Below are 21,345 nucleotides of genomic sequence, written 5' to 3'. Positions count from 1 at the left end.
CGTTGGTATTTTATAGAAGGGCGAAAGCTCCATTTCGAAATATTTTTCAGCGGAGCATGTTTTAGGTTTTAACGGCTGTTTTAAAATGTTCACGTCCTGTTTTAAATGTAATTTTATAACTTAAACTTAATTAAAACCAAAATTGAATGAAAAAAAAACGTCGATATAGCTCTAGCGCTTTAGCCTTTTTTACTAAACACCGACGTCTATTATTACAATCCAAACGTTACGAAACAAAAATGTGTTCCCACAAAGCATATACCTATCTAAAGTATTTCTGTACATCTTCCGCATTAAGTATTCCAGTGGTATGCTCTCAATAAACAGAGTAAATCTTTTGTATTTCTCAGTTTGACTGTGCTGCCGTCTGTTTTCTATTACTTATTTTCCATTTGTCAAGTGACTTGTTTAACATAAAGTTTGTGTAACTTTTGCAATGGCCATGGCGCACAGAAGTATTATTTGCATTAAGAAGCTGGGAAAATGGCTTGGAAAGAGGCAATAAGAATTTTCCTAGCCATTTATATGCTAATGAATCGCAACTGTGTAATTAGAAAGCTTTTAAAGGTACGTAGTGTAGCGCTGAATGAGCGGAGTAACGGTTTTTTTTTTGTTTTATACGTTGAAACCAATGCCTTCACTAATCTTGTCAAATTTAAACTTATTTTCAGAAATTTTGATGGCCGTTTTCCCCAAAATTTATTTTTTCGTATAGTGACAGCATTGGTTTCAATGTGAGATAATAATTTCTCCAATTTCAAAAACCTACTTTCCTACTGTAAGCAAAGTTGATAATATATTACCAATAAATAATCCTCAACACATAAAACAATACAAAAAACAATCGGGTAAGTTTTCTGAAGTATTTTTAATTATTAAAAAAAATATTTAAATAAACATTTAGAAGTCCCTAAAACTATATTTCAGTGAAAAAAAAAACCGCACTTCATGTGAACTCAGCACGCGTGATGTCATTGTTAGGTAAACTAAGTGGACAATATGCACTTATCATTTGCGAGAATTTCACGTATTGATTGACTACTTATACTCAATCTAGAATGTTTACAGTTTTAGTTCAATATTATTAAGTGCAAAAGAAAAACACAAATAATACACGAACGTTGAAAACGGTAATGTTTCTTTTTTTACCAGCAACATCATGAGGTTGGTTTTTGTTTCAAATTTTATTCGTTGATTTAAAAATACAAATTCTTATTATCTTTGAAAAATATTGATTGAATTATCGTTTTTATTAGACAAATATAATTTTTAAGCAAATTTCAGGTTTTCTCTGTTCATTGTAAGCCGATAGTCACGCTAAACTTAGCAAGTGTACTTAATTGGGTGATGTAGTCGTTAAACGATCAAAGACCTTCGCTAATCTGAAATTGGGACTATCATGCTTCTCTGAGTTTATTGGAGTTTTATTAAGAAAATATGTCTCTAAAGATAAGATATCGAGGTGTATAAACTGATTTTTAAATATATACCTATTTCGGAAAATTACATACACACGTATTTCCGACTCGTTTGCGACCAATACTAAATTTCATTATGAAAATAATATTTAAAACCTTAAACAATAAGCAAAGTATGCACTTTTTAGGGTATTCTATACATGATCTGTGTAAGTCGATACCAACGCTTTAGCTGTTTCAATCGTAAAACTGCACTTTCAGATTGAAGGGTAGAGAGAGTACTATCCCAGGTATAGGAGACTAAAGATCTTATTTGCCTCAGAGCGACGGGCGCAGTGCAGTGCCCCCCAGATCTCTGTGATTTAAAACTCTGAGTGGCACTGCAACTGCTATGGACAAGCGTGTCGCTTAGCACCAGACGCACGACTTTTCGTGCAGACACTTGGTATCATAAAAAACATCCTTATGCCTAAATACAGTGGTAGCCACGTGCTCCGGATAGTATACCATAAAAACCTTACCAATTTCATTTCTTCTTTCCAGGTACAAGGTGGCCGTCACCGCGCGTAAGGACGTACCATTTTTCGGGCCGACTCTCCCGCAGCCGTCCGTATTCAAAAAAGGCTCTGAATTCAAAGAATTTCTTCTAACAAAACTTATCAACGCAGAAAATGCATGTTACAAAGCTCAAAAATTCGCCCAGCTCGAGCTACGAACCAGAGCGTCGCTGTTACAAAATTTGGCTGAAGACTTAAAGAATAAGACCTTGGAATTTCTTGGTACTGGAGTTAGAATAGAGCCTGGGGCGGTTTCGCCTCAACCGGATGGCACACCGAAGCAAGACGGTCCTGGTGCAAGGTTTATTGATACCGTAAAGAAGGCACTCATTTCTAAAGTGAGGTTGGTATTGTACAATTGTTAATAAGATTGCGACGCGCGCGGAACATGACCTTCCCTGCATAAACTTGCAAAAGTTTTTACACATTTTTTTCATCAGGCTATAATGTTCTACGACAAACATAAATATAAATTACGCACCAATGATATAATACAAACATAAATAATTATAATTTTGAAGCAGTAGAGCTCCTTGTGAAGGAGATTTTCCAGAGAAGTACTGCGGTCTTACATATTTCTGCCGCCAAGCAGTATTGAAAGCATTACTGCGTTTCGGTTTTGAAGGATAAGGGTGGGTGAAATTACAGGCACATGGGACTTCTCTGCATAAGTGTCAGGGTAACAGGCGCAGTGACAATTTCAAAATTTCATTTACGACGTAAAAAGAATTAAGACGTAAAAAACGTTGTAATAAACTACTTTCCATCGTTTCTGTTATTCATTTTTTCGAAATATATAATATCTTTGCACCTTACACATATATTGCAAGGTGCAAAGATTTTGAAGATTGTGCTTTCTTCATACTTGCCAAGTAGGTGTTATCACAATACACGTTTATTCGATGGGGCCGTCGTTATATAAGCAACAATAAAAATTTTGTGACATTTTGTCACTATGTTATTTTGAATATTAATTTTGTCTATAGATATAAAACTACGTTTTAACTTATGTTTCAACTTTATATAGTCTTACATACCGTAGACAGATTTCTTCTATGTTTGGTTTTTAGTGGTTCCTAACCAAAATAATTGTTTTTTTTTTCAGGTCACCAAGCGTTGATACGAATCTCTCAGGCGATAGTAACAAAAACCCCATTAAAAGTTGCAAAGTTCTACATGAAACTCCTACTCCTAATGTAAGTAATAACTTTAGTAACATTTCTTACGTATTTGCCAATGCTTCACACTTCTACGGGTAGTTCTAATATGTATGGATCTTTACAAGTTTACAGTGACTGTTCTATTTTTTTAGTTCTCAAAGCTTTTATGCCCGTTCGTATGAGTTAAATTTATGCTGAAAGTTATTTTCATAAACATAAATTCTGAGAGTTTTATGTAACATTTCGACCAAAGTTTTTTAAGTAATTTAACCCAATATACTTTAAAAAAGTTAGACATATAATTTTACAGTACATTTCGCTGGCTCAATAACAAAGAGACATGAAATAAATTTAAAAAAAAAATTGTGAAATTTTATCTTGCTGACTGTACCATTTTTTACATAATCACAAATATTCAACAACAATCAAAATTTAGTGAAAATATATGGACTTCTAGGATCATTTTCCTTTAGCTAAGACGGTTAATGTAGGTAGCTGCACTTCCAGTCACAAATTTCCACCCTGTATAAGGGCTGATAAGTTACTGTTGGTCCTTGAAATGGTGACGTATCAGCAGTAGTATAGCTACAGCTTATTTCTCAACTTGTAATAATGTTTTTTTTATTCATTATGGGTTATCTGTTTTTATAGAGTGGTCGTTCCAAGTCATCTGTGGCGTCGTCGTCTGTGAGCGCTGTCTCAGTCCGCTCGGCAGGGGGCTCTGGCGAGTCGAGTCCCGACGTGACGTCACGCGCCGCCCCTCCGCGCCCCCTTCATGATCACAGCGACGACTCGAGCTTGAACTCCGTGGACTTGGACCCACTTGGTGAGTAGACTGACTATTGCTGTCAAAACTGGTTACTATCATTACAGGTTATTGTCATTAATTGGTGACTGGCACAGTGATCACTGTCAATTTTGATGACTAATTCTCATTGTGGGCTCAATCACTATTAGTTACGGACATTTATTGTTTATTGTTTACTGTTATTATTATTAACGTTTTCTCCCTTTGGAAGAAAAAAGACGCAAGCAACAAATTGAAAATTCCAAGATAAACGAGTTTAAACATTTTGTTGGTTTTTTAATAAAAAAATAGTTAATTTTTATACATTAAAAATTTATTAAGTAACTTTGGCTGTAATTTAATCAGCTATTTTTAAAGAAAAACTTAATTTTCTTTTTTAACAAGTATATGAAGAATTTTTAACTGCATATAAAAGTATAACTAACTTAAAAGTGACTTTTAATACTTATAGCAGAAGTAAAGGGCACATTCCGTACATTGCTAAGTAAAATCCTTTAATCTAAGTGTCTTTCAAATTTAAAGACATGAAATTAAATATTCGTCAAATATCACTTTTTATAATAATAAATAAACCTGATTATAATTTATGTTATTTGTGCCTTTTCGACTTACAGTATGTCCAACAATTATTGAGATAGATTTCTACAAAAATATGAATAGATTGGCCTTTTTTCCTGATTCATTTTTGGATTGGTCACTGTCATTTCTGATAACTGTCATTTTTGTTCACTATCATATTTAGTGTCTGTCATTACTGTCAATAATAGTCTGTTACTGATTGGTTAATTATAACTAAATGTACTTACCCTTATGGTGAACAAACACTCAATATACAGTCGTTAACATTCACAAATAGAACTATAGATAATTAGGTAACTCAACTGTCGTTTAACCCCTTTTACTTTTCAACCGACAACATATATTACTATCAATATCGTACAAAAAGACTGTTTAATATGACAGGGGTTCGATAGCAGCTATATCTTTATCCATAAAATTCATGTAGAGTCGTATGTATATAGAATTTTAACATCTCTTACCCAAAATGTTTGTTTAAACCTTATATACACTTTTATATAGTAGATAGTGGAATCAATATCCACACGACGTGCTTATACACTACCAGTTTTTAAGTTCCTCTCAGACCTAGTTTAGCTAGTGTCGGGTAATGGAAAAATTTCCATGTTTTGAAAATTTTCGGACCTTCACACAACGCTAAGTTTTGCTATGACCGCTAACTAAGCCATATGTCAGCTTGCACTGGAAATGTATAACCGACGCTGTGGGCGTGTGTACCTAAATTAAAATTGTTGAATGTATTTTTCTGCCCAAATAGACGACAAGGACTGGCTGAGTTGTGGTAAAGCAACAGGTTAGTCCTGTAGCGGTGTAGAGTAGAACAATGTAGAAAATTAGTTTCACCATTGTAGCATGAATGTCAGCACACTGTAGCTTATCCAGTTATGTGATTAGATCCGTTCGTTAACTATAACATGCATTGCCTAATTTTATGAGTGTCTTAAAATCAGTGTCTTGAATAAATAATATACATTTTAATTCAATAAAAAAAAAATGTTTACTTTGTCTGAAAATATTGACATCGTTTTTAAAAGAAAAATTACTTTTCTGGTGATCTATAGAAAACCAATTACGTAATTTTGATGCTTCCTGTTTTTTAATCATAGTCCGCTATTCTGCCATAGAGCTCTATGACGAAATAGTAATACTTTTACGCAATTTGAATTTGGCGTCAAAACCACGTTACAACATTTTTATAGATACGTTAAAAACAGTATCAATTGCAATGTTGTCTCCATATACATATTATAGTTACGTTTACATTGGTGTAGTAAGTACGGCAGTTGAATAAGGAATATCAATTAATATTGATTACACGGTTACAGGAGCAGTGTACGTAGACAGCGATACGGGACTAGAGTCAATGTCATCAGCGGAAGCGGGCGCGGCGAACACGCGCGGCGAGCCGCTCGTCACGCAACGCGCCGACGCTGAACAGCTGCGGCAGGAAGTCTGTCGGCTCAAAAATGACAAGCTTGATCTGTTGAAACAGAATATTGTAAGTTGTATAAACTCGTACTATGCCTCTACCATGAGATTACTGTGACTGTTATCGCTAGCGACAGCGTAAAATGTTTTTATGCAAAATGTTGGTTCTTTTTGTAACCACTAGGGGCGCTGTATAATTTGCCATGCAAAATTGTGAGGTAATTTACGCGGCCGCTAGCGACAACTGTCACAGTAAACTCGTCGTAGAGGCACTGGTGTCAAATACAAAACATATGCAGACCATGTGATCAATATTTTTTAAGGTATGGTAAGGTAAGGTCAGGTGTGGTACGGAGTGGAGGAACATACTTTATTTTGAGTCAAATGTTTTGAGCTCTAGGAAGAACGTAGAATATAATAAGTATAAGAATTTTGAATTCATTACTCTAGCAAAAATCTTTAAAAATCTAGCATCAAAAGAAACGAGTTTAGAATTTGTTATGGACGGATAATTGTTTTTGCCTTTTACTGAAATAATCTAATTCTGAACTTACTATACCTTTATTTAATGAAACATATTTTCTATTTCTTTTCCAGAACTGGCAAAACGAAATAAAATTCCTACGAGAGAGAGAGATGACGCTACAAGCCGAACTAGCTGCCGCAGCACGTGAAGTTAGAAGACTTCGCGAACAGCAAGGAGGCACTATTATACCAAATCCATCGACACATGATTCCACTGCTTGAAGTATTGAATCTTATTATAATTATAATACGGAATAATTTGGAAAAATCACAGTTAAAATCTCGATATGTTAGCGTAAATGTAAGACGTATAAAGTCCGTAGAGGTTTTTTCAATAACGTGCCTACCTAATCGTCAACTATTAATATAACATCTTTATGTATCTAACTCCGTGTAATCTAAACCAGATCTTGGTGACATTACATTACGAATGTTTTTCACAAAATGTAGTACGTGTTTAGTTTCTTGCGAATTGTTTTCTTAATATATAGGTCGCAATGGAAAATATATTTTATGTAAAAATGGAGCAAGAGGCTACGCAAGGTCCTAATTATTATCTGTCATACTTTAAACGTTGCTAAGTTTGAAACCGAATGTATAAAGCAACTGTTTATATAAAAAAAAAATTGCTATTCTTAACTACACATTTTTTTCCAAGACTGAGTAAAATGACGTTGTAATTTCACGTTTCTTCGTAAAACATAAAACATTGTAAACAGTCATATACTTTTTGTATACAGTTTATCAACAGATTGTGTTTGAGGATAACATTTTGCAGGAACTTATGAATAGTGAATGTTATGACATTTTAATGATTAATTATCACCAACTTTCTTTTTCGATACCGGTTTGTATCGAAATCATACTGCGGAATGATCTGATCATTCCAAGATGACGTTCGAACACATTCCAATCACTAACTGCTTCAAAACTGGCAACTCTTTTGCACACTAAACCATAAACTGCATCTTGGAAAAAATATTGTAAAGATATGAATAGCTGATTTTTGTTTTGCAATTTCTACGGAATTGTAGGTACAAAAAGTTGTTTACTTAAGAGGACGTCAGCTAGTAAATATAGGACCTTATGTGTTACTGTGTATGTGCTGCTGGATTAGGAAATTCAGCCGCAATCAAAGTAACAAGTTGAAAAAACCTTTTAGTAACTGAGATCAGGGTACACGATCCTGAATCGCGTATATTTGTTTTTTCAGACAGACGTGATCATGGGACCTGGGGATCCACTCCCATTATCCGTTCAACATTCGTCCAAAAACATTACTGTTAAGTAAGTAATACTCAATCAAGTCAAAAGACTTTGGTCAAGTATTACTTGTTTGACAGTAATTGTTCGGACGGATGTCCGAAAAACAAATACATGCGACTTATATCCGAAAAACAATTCATTTTCAATCAAACGCTGCGATAAATTACTCATGACTTAGAAGAAATACTTAAAAACCTATCAAAGCAAATATCCTAAAATGATAATGAATCTCCTTTAAGAATAATTAATATACGTAGGCATCCTTAATGTGCCCCTACTTTAACTTTCAAATAACTGATTTTTGCACCGAAAATTCGCTTTTTATAATTTTCTAAAAATATTTAATTTATTACGGATTTCAAGGTAGTATGAATTTTCATACAAAATATTTTATTATATTTCGTGCTAAGTACATAAAGAATGACTACGAAATATCTATTACCACTAATAAAAAACGTAGAAACCCAAAAGTACGTATTGATTTTCACAAGAATTTTCCAGAAATATTGCACACTGACTAGTTTAAAAAAATATTGACTGGCAATAGCGGGTATCCATAATTATTTTTACTGAGTACCTAAGTAAAAAAAAATCTCAGCCCATATTATTAATGCCCAATAAAAAAAAAATTAAGTGCTCCATACAACGGCGTTTCGAAGTGTTCTCAAATGGTTTGTAGTGCTCATAACCATAATTATACGTTAATGTATCTATTATAAGTATCTATTATATTTAGCACTGGATTTGACTGAAAAAAAAACACTATGCTTAAAATTTCTAATTTACTATATCGCTTGTACAAACTTCACATAATATTTGAGCAACGGTTGTTGACTCAATCATATTTGTAATTGCTTGTAATTAATATACAAAGAATATGATACCAATCTTTCTCTACTGAAATGACATACTGTAAATGTAGGCTTAGCTTTCATAAATGTTGTGATAAAAGTAGCTTACAACATCGCCTGCAATGCGTGCACAACAATAAACAAAATTGCATTATTAAAAAAAATTATAATCATCAAAACTATTAAAATATATTCGAAAGCATTTCTTTGTGTTCAATTAGCAAAATTATTAAAATTGAAAAATATTATTGACTTTTTCACATATAAAAGAAATGTAGAAGAAATTTATGTAGAGATTTTCTATGTTATATAACTTATTTTATATAGGGTCGGTCTTTAGACTAATTATATAACTTTGCTGATATAAGAAAATAATCTTGATTTTGTTACATTTTCATTACATTCGAAGAATATATCGCACAAACTGTAAACATTGTACAAGTGACAAAGGTTCTTGGTCGAGTTTATTTATCATAAAGTTATAATAATTAGATAACTGAAGTTAAGACATCTTTTCTACGTGTGATAAAAATCTCTTTATATAAAACTGTACTGAATGTTGTAGTATATGTGTATCATCTAAAGTAATTTCTTTACTGTGTTTGGAAATGCATAATAATGCTATTTTTGTCTACAAATACTTGAAAATAAAACTTTTATTGTGTTTCAAACTTTGGACTTGTATAAAAAAGTATACACAAAATAAATATAATACCAGCTCTCGTGTATAAACAAGTATTTGTAGAGATTTCTGAACACAAATGGGTGTGGCATGGTTAATTTGCTCTACCTCATTTTGGTGGCAATTTTTATTATTTAAGTATTCGAATAAATTATCGTGTAATATTGAATTATATTTCAGGTTACTACACTCGAATATTAAATAATAGAAATTGCCACCGAAATTAGGTAGATGAAACTAACCTCAAAATTACCCAAATAGAAGTTTAACAAATTAACGGTACCTACTAAATTAAGCCTTGATATCTGTTAGGATGCCTATTCATAATTGTAATTATGGTGCATTAGAAAATTATATAACTGATTTTAATATCTTATAGTATATTACATGTTAGTTCGTTTCACAACGGTGTTACTAAGAGTTCTCGTAAATTTAGGGAGCACGGATTTAAAAGTTATAATTCGAACATGCCTTTAAAATAAAGGCAAAATACATTTTTGGGAAAAGTCAACAGATATCATTGAACTGTATCTCTTAGTTGCACTCGTAAGAATTCCCAGTAAGATTGTATTTATATTTTCATAATTTAGCGACACTTTAGTTTTTGTTTTTACCGCACAGTGCAATTACTCTCCGCGAAATACCCACGTTTACGTGTTTCCTTTTAAATGTAAACAAATTTTAAGTTAACCAGTTACTGTAAATATAATTTAAACTGGACATAGGCTAATGTTAAATCAGTATTTTTCTTAATTTATGCTTGATATAAGTATCGTTTCACGAGTGTCTTTGAGTTTGATTATGTTTTGTTGTTTTATGTAATAATTTTATACCAAAGTTAACATTCCCCACTAAATAGTATAGAATTTTTATTCATGATGAACCAGTATTCCGTGTCTTAAGCATGCTTAACGTACAGTCTGCGCGTGAGTTGATGGCTATAATGTAGGGAAAGGGAGGAGGCAATACCCCTTCTTGTCTAACTCCCCTGTTGTGGTCAAAATTCTGACTTATTTTTCTTACCATTCCTAAAATGGCTAACAACTAGCGCACATGTTATCTAAAATATTTCTAATTTTACATTTATTGAATGTAATCTATTAGAATGTTTCGACTGTTGATTTATCATAGGTTAATTGACACTACACTGTTGATTCGTCTTTTCTTAGACTTAAACCAAATATTGCGTGCGCGGAGCGTTAGAGGATATAGTTTATAATGTAAGAGATACTATTGAAATATATAATAGTTAATACTAAATAAATATTGTTGTTTTATTAATAATAATAACGCACACACTCATAGCCCCGCACTTGGGAAACCCTGTATCGCGGGTGACACGTCGACAACCCCAAATGACATCCAAATTCACGAGAGAAATAAATGTACACCATACAAATTTTTCTCCCGGCCTGTCTGGGAATCGAACCCGTGACCTCTGTGTGGCAGACCAGGACGGTGACCGTTAGGGCGCGTTTCCATTATGTCGTGACGACAGATAGTCGTGCAGTTTAAAGTTTTGTGGCTTGAATATTTAAATTAAGTTGTTTACATATAGTAAAACACGATGAACTGTCGTTCACGACTTCCTTGACGTTACGACGACAGATTGTCGTGACAATGGGAAAAGCTAGAACGACAGTTGGCAGATGATAAATAAAACGTCATGATAAAAATGTGACGACAGATAATCGCAGCTTCAAACGACAAGGCGGCTGCCGTGAACCGTGCCGTGAAATTGTCGTCACGATCTAGTGGGAACAGTTAGACACGACACTCGTTCTACGATAAAATATACATCCACGATACAGTCACGACAGATAGTGGTGATATGGGAACAAGCTAGACGCGACAACTGTCGGACGATAAATAAAATGTTACGACATAATGGGAACGCGCTGTCAGGCCACGGCGGCAGTTACAAATTACATTTTCTGTTGTGTTATTATCTAATATCTCAACAAAACAATTCAACCACACATATTACTACGTCAACCCTACAAGAAATTAAAAAAAAAACATTTCTGTTAGGTACACCATCTGTGGATAGTTTCACGAACTTTTGTTTCAAATTTATGTTTAATGGTAAGGGTTTGAATCATAGAGTAGACTTTGGTGTACTGAATGTTACGTTTACAAAAACAAGAGGGCGCTACTATGCAATATCTAACAGCATTATAACGTTCTCTCTACAAAATTTTAGATAGCTTGTAAGTAGTTAATTTCATTACTAATTAGAACAACAAGTATTTTCAATATCTAAGTATGTTACGATTCAATTTCAGTGTTTCCAATTGTTATATAATGCTTTATTGATAGGTACTGTAGATACGCAAGCAGAAGCGTTGACAATTAAAAAATGGTACGTGCAACATAGAGGGCAAAGTACCTGGTGGACGAAATTCAAATGATGAATGTGACCAGGTAGCTGAATATTTGGCAGTACCAGTGAATGTTGCACTCCACCTTACCGAAAAGTGGAGAACATTTAATGACGGTGTATTTGCTCAAAGTCACGATCCTCAGCAGAGCATAAGGACTGTAGATTCAGAAATTGACGTTCATAATAATCATACATGAACTAAGTTAGAAACTGAGAAGTTATTCTTTGATTTTTATAACACACTGCTGTGAATATTACGTATCTACTATTGTAGACTATAAAAATAGGTCTTCTTTTTCTCACGTATAAAGAATGTGAAACGATACATGTGAAACAATAGGCAAGACAAACATTATTTGCATTCAATTCTGCAGAATAAATGGATTTACGGTTAGCTTCTAGAAGCGCAGGATGATGTGAGTTAGTTATGTAACGGAAGTATCATAACGGAAACAGAAACAGAAATGGATAGCAAAAGTAAATTTTTGCAAAAATGGAAGCGGATGCGGAAACGGAAGTGTAAATACTAAAAAGATCTCATCGAAACTGTTCCAAACAGGGCTTGTGTTTGGTTTCATAATTGCATTTAACACAACACAAAACTGCTAAGATGCACGCGCGCCACTGCCAAGCAATACCATAGCAATACGCACACGCACTAGTCCATCATGAACATTATAAAGTACCTGTAAAAGTTGTGGAAACATATACGGAAACAGATGTGAAAAAGCGTGCGGAGCTTCCGCAGTTGCGGAGGCAGAAGCAGGTGTCTGTTGCAAAACCAATGTAGGTGCATACGGCACACTAGAGGTGAGGCGTCTATATAATTCGATTCCCACCAGCTTCCTTAAAATTTTCCAATTGTTATAAAAAAAACTACACTAAAATAATGTAACAAAATTATTTATAATAGCATATTCATACAAAATGGTTAATTAGTATTTTGTAAATGTTAACGAAAAATAGTGTTACGAAAATATAACGCTTGGATGTTTTTTAACATAGACGTTCTTGTAATTAGTACTTGCAATTAAAAATTAAAACGACAACACATTCACCGTCACGATACGAAAGTTTGTTCTTAAAGTAAGTTACTACATTTGATACACAGTTTAAGTGTAGAACAACTTAATCAGTGAAATGAAGTATCCTAATATCTTGTGTTCTAAATAAGTGTTTTAAGTGCTTTTTTAACGACAAAATAACTTTTTGTCAAGGTAGATGGTTTTTGTCTTGCTCCGGGCGAATTTGCTAACAATGATTTTCACGCCTCGGTACTGATAAAAACTGATAAAATATTATATCTATACAAGGCCTAAAGGCAGTTTTTTTTATAATACCGAGTGATGGGACAAACAAGTCGAGCGCCTGATGGTATGAGTTACATGTCTGTCCATAACAGTTACAGTGCTATGGACAAGTGAGCTTTAAATTGCAGATCTTCCACCACACAGGCACTACAACTGTGCCCGTCACCCTGAGACATAAGTTGACAAGTATCATGTGCCTGTAACTTCACTAGTAAGTACCCTTACCCTTCAAAACCGGAACTTAGTAATGTTCACATTACTGCTTGACGGCAGAACTCTTTTACAAGGAGCTCTACTGTTACAAAAGTGCACACGTAATTTTCGATCGTGTTTATATTCAAATAATCATGTTTAACATACTTTTAAATTTTCGCGTTGCATTGTACTAACATTTGGAAACGGGAATAAACGCGTTTATATACGAATAGATATTTTTCACACCTACCTCAGAGATAGTCCGTGACCACGGCCAGTGCAACCTGGTCGTAACGTCGGGAAACTAGGTAAGTGGGAAAAATATCTATTCGTATGTAAACGCGATTATTCCCGTTTCCAAATGTTAATCATATTTAAGCCAGGCAGACATATACATATTTATTTCGCAATTGGATCACTGCTTTGTGAAACATAAGTGAGCGATTTATACACCTTCGGTAACCATAATAGAAATTTTTATCCCTACTTTTGATAATATTAACGCCTAGAAACACAAAATTATAATCATACTACGTAAATTTAATCAACATGGCCGCATGTTTATATTGGTCAAAATAACAGCGTAAAATATGGTGCAACATTATTAAATTACACTCCTGCATTATGTATAAGCTGTTCCTCCTTTATAGGGAACATATGATTTACGTTTTATTACATTATTATTAATAAATCCAAAAAGGGTCAAAGAATATCATAATTACGTTTTAACTGCCTAATACGGACATTTCAAAGTGACATCATTTACTTTTACGTCAATCTTACAGCGAATTACAGAATCTTTAAATTTAATCCGTCGTTAATACTTAAAGACTACAAGTCTTTATCTTTACTTTATTGAAGCTAAACTTGAGACAGAATGTTACTTAATGAACCATTAAATTTAATGGATTTTAGTAGACTTTTATTAATAATCATTAAGGATCCGGTTAGATTACTAATAAGATTGTAGTGAAAACAGCGAGGCTTACTCCAGCGTAACCATGATGGACTTTTAAAATTTAGCTAGTCGGGTATAAATTCACGAATTGAATAAAAACCAGTAATCACAGTAAAGTAGACTTTAGTTATCACAATCTAATAGACCCGTTTTGATACTTATTTTCGCAACGTAATTAGGGATGTGAATGAATAAATCGTTGATCACGATCCATGCTCTCGAGAAATCAATTTCAAATTTTTTATGAGTACGTGATCGTTTAGATTATTATTAAGTTCATCGGTTTTTAGTTATAAATAGAATAAGTAACATTTTTAAAATAATATAGATTAAGGTTAACGTGATAGCAAGCAGAGGCAGTTCAAAAGCAAAGTCTATTCACAAAAAATACACCAAAACCAACATTCAGTACTAAAACAACCGACCTCAAAAGTACGTGGAATTATGTCTATTTGCTAAGTTTCATTGAAATATACCCTAGTTCGCCACTATACAGGACTTGATACTGGAGATAATAAAAATAGGTTCTCACTAAGACACTACTCAAAGTAATAGGGGTTAAAGTATGAAATTGCCGATTTGTACTGAAAATCTAAATTGTTTATTTTTTAAATTTTTAACAAATTTATTTAATCAAAATAGTTGCCATTATTATCTATACATTGCTGCCATCTAATGGGAAGGTTATTAATGCCTTTGCGATAGAACTCCGACGATCTAGACTGCACAAACTGTGTGAAAGCATTTTGTACTGCCTCCTGGGAAGAAAACTTCTTGTCACGTAGATAATTGTCCAAATCACGAAAAAAATGGTAGTCCGTTGGAGCAAGGTCTGGTGAATACGGAGGATGACGAATGGTTTCTAACTGCAGTTCCTGAAGGGTCAAAATGGTTTCTCGTGCTGTGTGAGGTCTCGCGTTGTCGTGGAGCAATAATGGTGAAGATCGATTCATGAGTCGGGGCTGTTTTACTGCTAGTTTTGTCAACATGGTTCGGAGTTCGGCACAATAGACATCTGCCGTTATTGCTTGACCAGATCGGAGAAAACTATAGTGAATAACACCATGCTGAGACCACCAAACAGTTACCATTACCTTTTTATTGGTAAGTTTTGCTTTAGGACACTGTTGTGGCATTTGACCTGGGGTCAGCCATTGCATTTTTCTTTTCCGGTTATCATAAAGAATCCACTTTTCATCACATGTTACAATTCGATCCAATATTCCTTCATTTCTGTACCGGTTCAACAAGGCAACACAAGTTTCAACACGCGTTTCTTTCTGCAGATCAGTCAAATCATGAGGCACCCATTTTTCGTATTTTTTTATTTTATTGATTTGACGCAAGTGAGTCAATATTGTGGGTAAGGTAACGTTAAACCATGCCGGTAATTCCTGGGTAGTTTGACTAGGATCGGCTTCCACTATCTCTCTTAATTCATCGTTATTCACCTGTGTGGGCGGTCTTCCTCGTGACTCGTTCTTTAAGTCGAAATTTCCATCACGAAAGCGTTTAAACCAAAATCGCACGGTGCGTTCATTAGTAGACCCCTCTCCAAACGCAGCATTGATATTGCGGGCTGTTTCTGCCGCGTTAGTTCCGCGTCGGAACTCGTATTCAAAAATCACTCGAATTTTCGCAGTATCCATCTTTCTTGTCTAAATTGAATAACAAAAACAATTGAAAGTCGATATTCAAATGTTTCAAATTAAAAAAAAAAAATCACAGAAACCATTTGAAAAAAGTTTCATTCGAAAACCTCAAACCATGAAGATTCTATGAAAATTCAAAGAACCTATTGCAATAAAACGGCAATTTCATACTTTAACCCCTAATATTTCGAGAGAAAAACGCCTTGAATTGGAGAAATAGCAAAATCAACTAAATAATTGCTAAAAGTGATTGCTCCTAAATTAAAGTTAGGCGCTATTTATAAAAATGACTCTTTTGAGGTGGATGATTTTCTTCAAAATGAAATGGGACCACTATGGAAATACCCCCTTTCCAACAAAAAAGAATCATGAAAATCGGTTCACAAATACCGGAGTTATCGCGTAACATACATACAAAAAAAAAGAACATACAGTCGAATTGAGAACCTCCTCCTTTTTTGAAGTCGGTTAAAAACCAATCTTGATTCTGAGCACTTTATATTTTTTACACTAATTTGAATTTTTACATGGTATCGAATTGAGTCGGCCAAATTCAGTGATAAATTAGTTGGACCATTATTATTTAAATAAAATAGATAGAGTATGTTTGAGGATGTTCTGTTTTTGAAATGTGTTACGTCGTATTATGGCGTGCCAATAACATTAATATCTTTTTTAAAAGCCTATAATAATTTGTTTATTACAGTTATTGAATTTCAATCTTCCCTTGTAGCTGTTCGCTTGCTACTCGATGCCGGCATGCGGAGTGTACGCTAACTATATCTACTTTAAATAATATGGTTACACATATAGGATAAATTAATTCTATTTGCAAGAAACCAGATTTAATCAGTAAGTTACAAGATCGATTTATCGTCTACGCTAAGTTTATTGGCGGCATGATTCTTCATTCTGAGATGATAATTGTGCCCAAGCGTATCTATTTATTTATTTACGAAGAACCACCCCCTAAGTTTCTTGCTGAACAATCAGCAGTACAGTTGTATCAATATGACAATTTCAAGCGTAATCTGCTTACTTATGAAATAAAGATATTTGACTTTGTTATCTATCTATATTTTTGGCACGGTGCTACGTGTTTTCGGTTCTTCTTTAAGGCGTAGAATCCTTTACCTTACCTCAAAGTATGAGCAACCGCTTTGAAACCTTTGAAGTGTGGGTCTACAGAAGAATTTTAAAAATATCATGCAGCTGTGTCTAAAATATAGACAGCCTTAATGATAGTCGACCTCCGCTAGGAGATGGCACCTTAAGAAGAAGACGAATCTATCTATATCTATATTTGTATTTTTAAGTGTGTCATTTGTAACTAAAGAAAATATACATGATTTGGAAAAAAGAATGAAAGAAAAATCTATCTACCTTAACTCTTCCTAACTAACCTAACTATACCCTTGGGCATAGTGCCCTTTTGTAAGTTATTCTTATAATAAGTAATTTTATATGAGTAGATATGAGTAGGGAAACGTCAGCAAAAGTTAGTAGATGACCCTAGACAATAATTAATGGAGACAGCAAATATAGGCGAAAGTTTCATGATGAGTTTGCCTAGAAATGAAAGAAATTATTCGTTTACATTATAACTTCAGATTTGTTTTTCTATCTCGTAACACTCTTAATAGAGCGGTCAAGGTGATTATGAAGTTGGGCTTGTATGTTTCTTACGATAATTATTAATGAATTACGATTATCAGTCATATTAAAAAATGAATTACGATTATTAGTCGTCTTACGATAATTCGCCATCTCTCTCTGTTAGTGGGTTTTCTGGTGCACTCATGCAAAAGGCTGCGTATAGCTGATTCTTCTAATAACCCAACGCTTGGGTAATTTTCTGCGCAATTTAGTGTCTCCAACCTTAATATATAAGACCACGTAGGGCGATTCCCGCCTGGGCACTCGGGACATCAATACCTACACTTTGCTCGGAACATAGGGTTCTCACATTATTGTTTTAGTTGTATCTACAGGTTGTAAACATAATTTGAAATAAGTAAGGTTTTCATCACAGTGTTTTTGTACTTTATTGAAATAAGCTTTGTTAAATGCAGTACTTACGTGTTGATATTTTTATACTAGTATCGCGGAACGATATCTTGATTATAGGAACATGATTATGAAATAGAAATGATATGCTAAACAATTCTGAATTTGAATCACTCTTCTTCAAACCTCCATAAATACAACAATAAACACGTCTACTATTTGATGTCACTTATTAAACATCGAACAAACACTTTAGTTATATAATGAATGGCGCGTGGAATGATCCACCCGCGCTGTGCAACGTGAGTGCACCACGAGATTGTGTGAATGTGTGCATCCGTTGAAGGCGCGCTGCGGGCGTGCACACATACAAGCCTGCGCTGCTATGTTTGTACGGAGTTACGCTACTTGTTTGATTATACTATGCTTTAATTTTGCCTTGTACGACAAGTTGCTCTGGAGTCGTTATTTGAGAAACAACCATTCGCACAATGGACTGCCATTGTTCATTACAAGTGACCACACAGTAGGGAGACCCAAAATAGACTATAATAGAGTTTTGACGTCTTTCGACCACACGGAAAAACAGTTTTTCGACATTAAAAAGTGCGGATTCAACTTATTTTTTAAATTGACAATGAAAGCGTAAGATACCGGTAGTGAACTATGGTGTCTGAAACACGACTGACGCTTCACTGGAAAAGCAAAATTTATAAACTTTAAATTTTTACTATATTAATCTACAGAAAAAAATATTTATTTATTTATTTAAAGCTTATTGCACACAAAATAGTACAAATGGCGGACTTAATGCCATTAGGCATTCTTTACCAGTCAACTAAGAGAGCTGGGTACTGAGCAATTAACGAGAGCGCATAACATGGTAATTAAAAATAGATATGATCTATATTTTTAAACAAATTTAATAACAAAATAGTTTCATTACATTGTCTTAAGAGATATTCTAATGGAATTTGCTCTCCTGTATTCCATAATAAATACGTCAGGAACTATGAGCTTGTTATACAAGAAGAGAGCATATTTTACTTCTAAAAGCCAAATGTTTAAATATCATTACAATGAATTTCTCCGCGTCTATCTCACGCACTTCAAAGCAAGCCTACACAACCACGATACTATTTCGCCTTAATCATATTTCATTAGAGTCAGAAACACTAGCTCGATAAGTGATGTAAGTAATACCTACTCAACACTTACACAATCATATCTTTACTAAAACAGGGTGAACACTAAAAGTCCGCCTAGCATCTGACCGAACAGCTGACTTTTACTTTTAAAATTTTATTGAATTGATATTCTTTTACTTGTTATGTGAAAAAACTCCACTAGTTTCTTATAATGATTAATACAAAGTGCGAACACTCAGAAAACATTGCTTCGATCCGGCCGAATCCGACGTCTTCACCATACCGTGGCAGACGCTATACCAACTAAACCACGGAATGAACCAGCGGATCTCACGAATTTTTCTATGTGCTTTTTGTCATGTCTTTGTATTTGGTTTTTCAACGAGGCTAATAAGCTAAGCTAGTTCAAATCCGGCAGGATCGAAGGAATTTTCCGGCATTTGTGAATCGATTTTGATGATCCTTATTTTCTTGTTAAGAGGATACTTCGGAAGTGGTCCTTTTGGGCCCTATGGGTTCTATGTTTAAGTGTGATGGAAAATGTGAAAGAGACATTGAAAGAAGAGTGAACGCAGGGAATCAACTGAATGGTGCCTTGCAAACCTTCATGGGCAGCCAGAAAGTGTCTAAAAAGGCACGATTGACTGTGCATGTGCTGGTTCTGTGTGATGCGTGTTGATGAGGCGAAAGATGTGTGTCAGGACCGTAGCAAGTGGAAGACTGTTGTCTCAGCCTACCTCGATGGGAAAAAGGTGTGAAGTATATGTATGTATGTATGAAAATATTCCACATGTAAAGGTGGCAACCTAGGGGATGAATCCTGTTTCGCGCACTTTTCGTTAACCGATCATAATAAAACTTGGCAAATAGATGTGATTCTAATAAAAAAGCCGATAAGCAAACTTTTCAGGTCGATTAAAAAATAAACGAAACAATTCTGCTCTCTTTATCATAACTAACGTAATCGACATTTTTTGTTAAATTTTGTTATTAACATATCCGGAATCAGAAAAACGGGATTAAGGGTTTTTTTCCTATGTTGTTTAATTTCAGTTTTATTATTAATTTTTCATAGAAAAGAAAACTTTAAGAGTCAATACGTCGAAAGTTACCAAACTACAAATGCGTTTGTTACCTATGACAAAGAGGGCACAATTCATTATCTACCTAAAACTATTATTTTGCTATTTTGCTCTTCACAAGTTCGTGATCGTCACGTTATAATCGTACCCTCGATATAATATAGCCACATGTTTTCATACCTACCTACGTCAAAAGTGTTTCTATCACAATGAAAGCCATAAAAATAATTTAACTACTTACATGAAACAAGTTGTTATGTATACAGTGTTTTGATTTGCATTCTCGCCAAATTTACATAGGTCATTCTGTATCCGAAACTGAACCCAAATAAATAAAAAAAGAATTGAAAATAAAAATTCTTAAATTTTTATTTTTTATTTAATTGTGGTAACCATGCTTGATCCAAAAGTCACTCATTGACTTGCACTACACGTGTCACAGGTACCGGCTACCATTTGAACAATGACCTATGGGCAGAAAATATGCATGTTTTATCTATTTGGTGGTAGTGTCATTTTCAGAGAGATCATCTTCCTTAGTATGCGGTGGTTTACAAATGACAATGTTACTCAATGTCAAAGTCAAACATTAATCATTTATTCCATCGTCATTTTTTAAGCTACTGCTCGTTTACTATTTGACCTCCCTGAGAAGAACGGGCAAGAAACTCTAGGGACTGCTCTTTTCAAATAAACGTTAATGCTATGGAGTACACTTTGATTCATATTCCTGTGGAGTTAGAGTCATGTGTGCTGAAGTTCTATACACTTAACTGCGGAAATATATCGCGAATGATACAACTTTAATTAGGTTGCACCTCAAGGCCATTTCAAATAATCAAGAATGTCTGCCGGCGCCGTTTTCCCCGCCTGTCTACTCCCTACATTGTTGGCTAACCTGCGGAACATTATCATCACTCCGGTCAACATTAGGAGTTGTGTTCCATTTTCGTTCAGTTAGTGTTACGATTAGTCACGTTTCATTTCAGATAAATAACTGTCAAAACCAGGTTTATAAATTAAATACCACAGACGACATATTCTTCCGTGTTAAATACGCTGTTTGCATATTTGCATATTTGTTGCATATTTAACATAAAAGGTTATCGACTGATTTCGTTCGTAAAATCTTGAAACCTCTCTCTTGAAAATTGTATTTCGCAAAATTCGTTATCCTGTAGCGATGAACGATAATAACGAACAATGAATGATGTGATTGATGAGTGACGTGTTAACGACGTCTATTAGACTAACGACCTGAAAAAATGTTTTTTTTTTATGATAGCACAAGTGCGCGCTTTGTGGTCCACGACACGCCTATACACAACAGTCGCAG

At 34.2% G+C, this 21,345-nt stretch overlaps 1 protein-coding gene across 5 annotated transcripts in view; it reads left to right on the top strand.

Moving 5' to 3' along the window:
- Positions 1-7,166, top strand: part of LOC113231559 (rap1 GTPase-activating protein 1) — a 291,196-nt gene extending 284,030 nt beyond the window's left edge. For 4 of the 5 annotated variants that reach the window (XM_026465895.1, XM_026465892.1, XM_026465891.1 and 1 more), the window contains 6 exons: positions 1,962-2,318; positions 3,081-3,171; positions 3,787-3,961; positions 5,280-5,315; positions 5,848-6,020; positions 6,548-7,166. In XM_026465895.1, the coding sequence (XP_026321680.1) occupies positions 1,962-2,318; positions 3,081-3,171; positions 3,787-3,961; positions 5,280-5,315; positions 5,848-6,020; positions 6,548-6,697 (982 nt within the window). In that variant the 3' untranslated portion in view covers positions 6,698-7,166. The remainder of the gene's footprint in view (positions 1-1,961; positions 2,319-3,080; positions 3,172-3,786; positions 3,962-5,279; positions 5,316-5,847; positions 6,021-6,547) is intronic. The other variant, XM_026465894.1, reaches the window with a different exon arrangement.
- Positions 7,167-21,345: the final 14,179 nt, after the last annotated feature.

This window comes from Hyposmocoma kahamanoa, unplaced genomic scaffold (genome assembly GCF_003589595.1).
Source record: "Hyposmocoma kahamanoa isolate Upper Pololo Valley unplaced genomic scaffold, ASM358959v1 65, whole genome shotgun sequence".
Classification (NCBI taxonomy): Eukaryota; Metazoa; Arthropoda; class Insecta; order Lepidoptera; family Cosmopterigidae; genus Hyposmocoma; species Hyposmocoma kahamanoa.
Note: the sequence above shows the minus strand (reverse complement) of the source record. Positions and strands in the feature narration are given on the sequence as shown.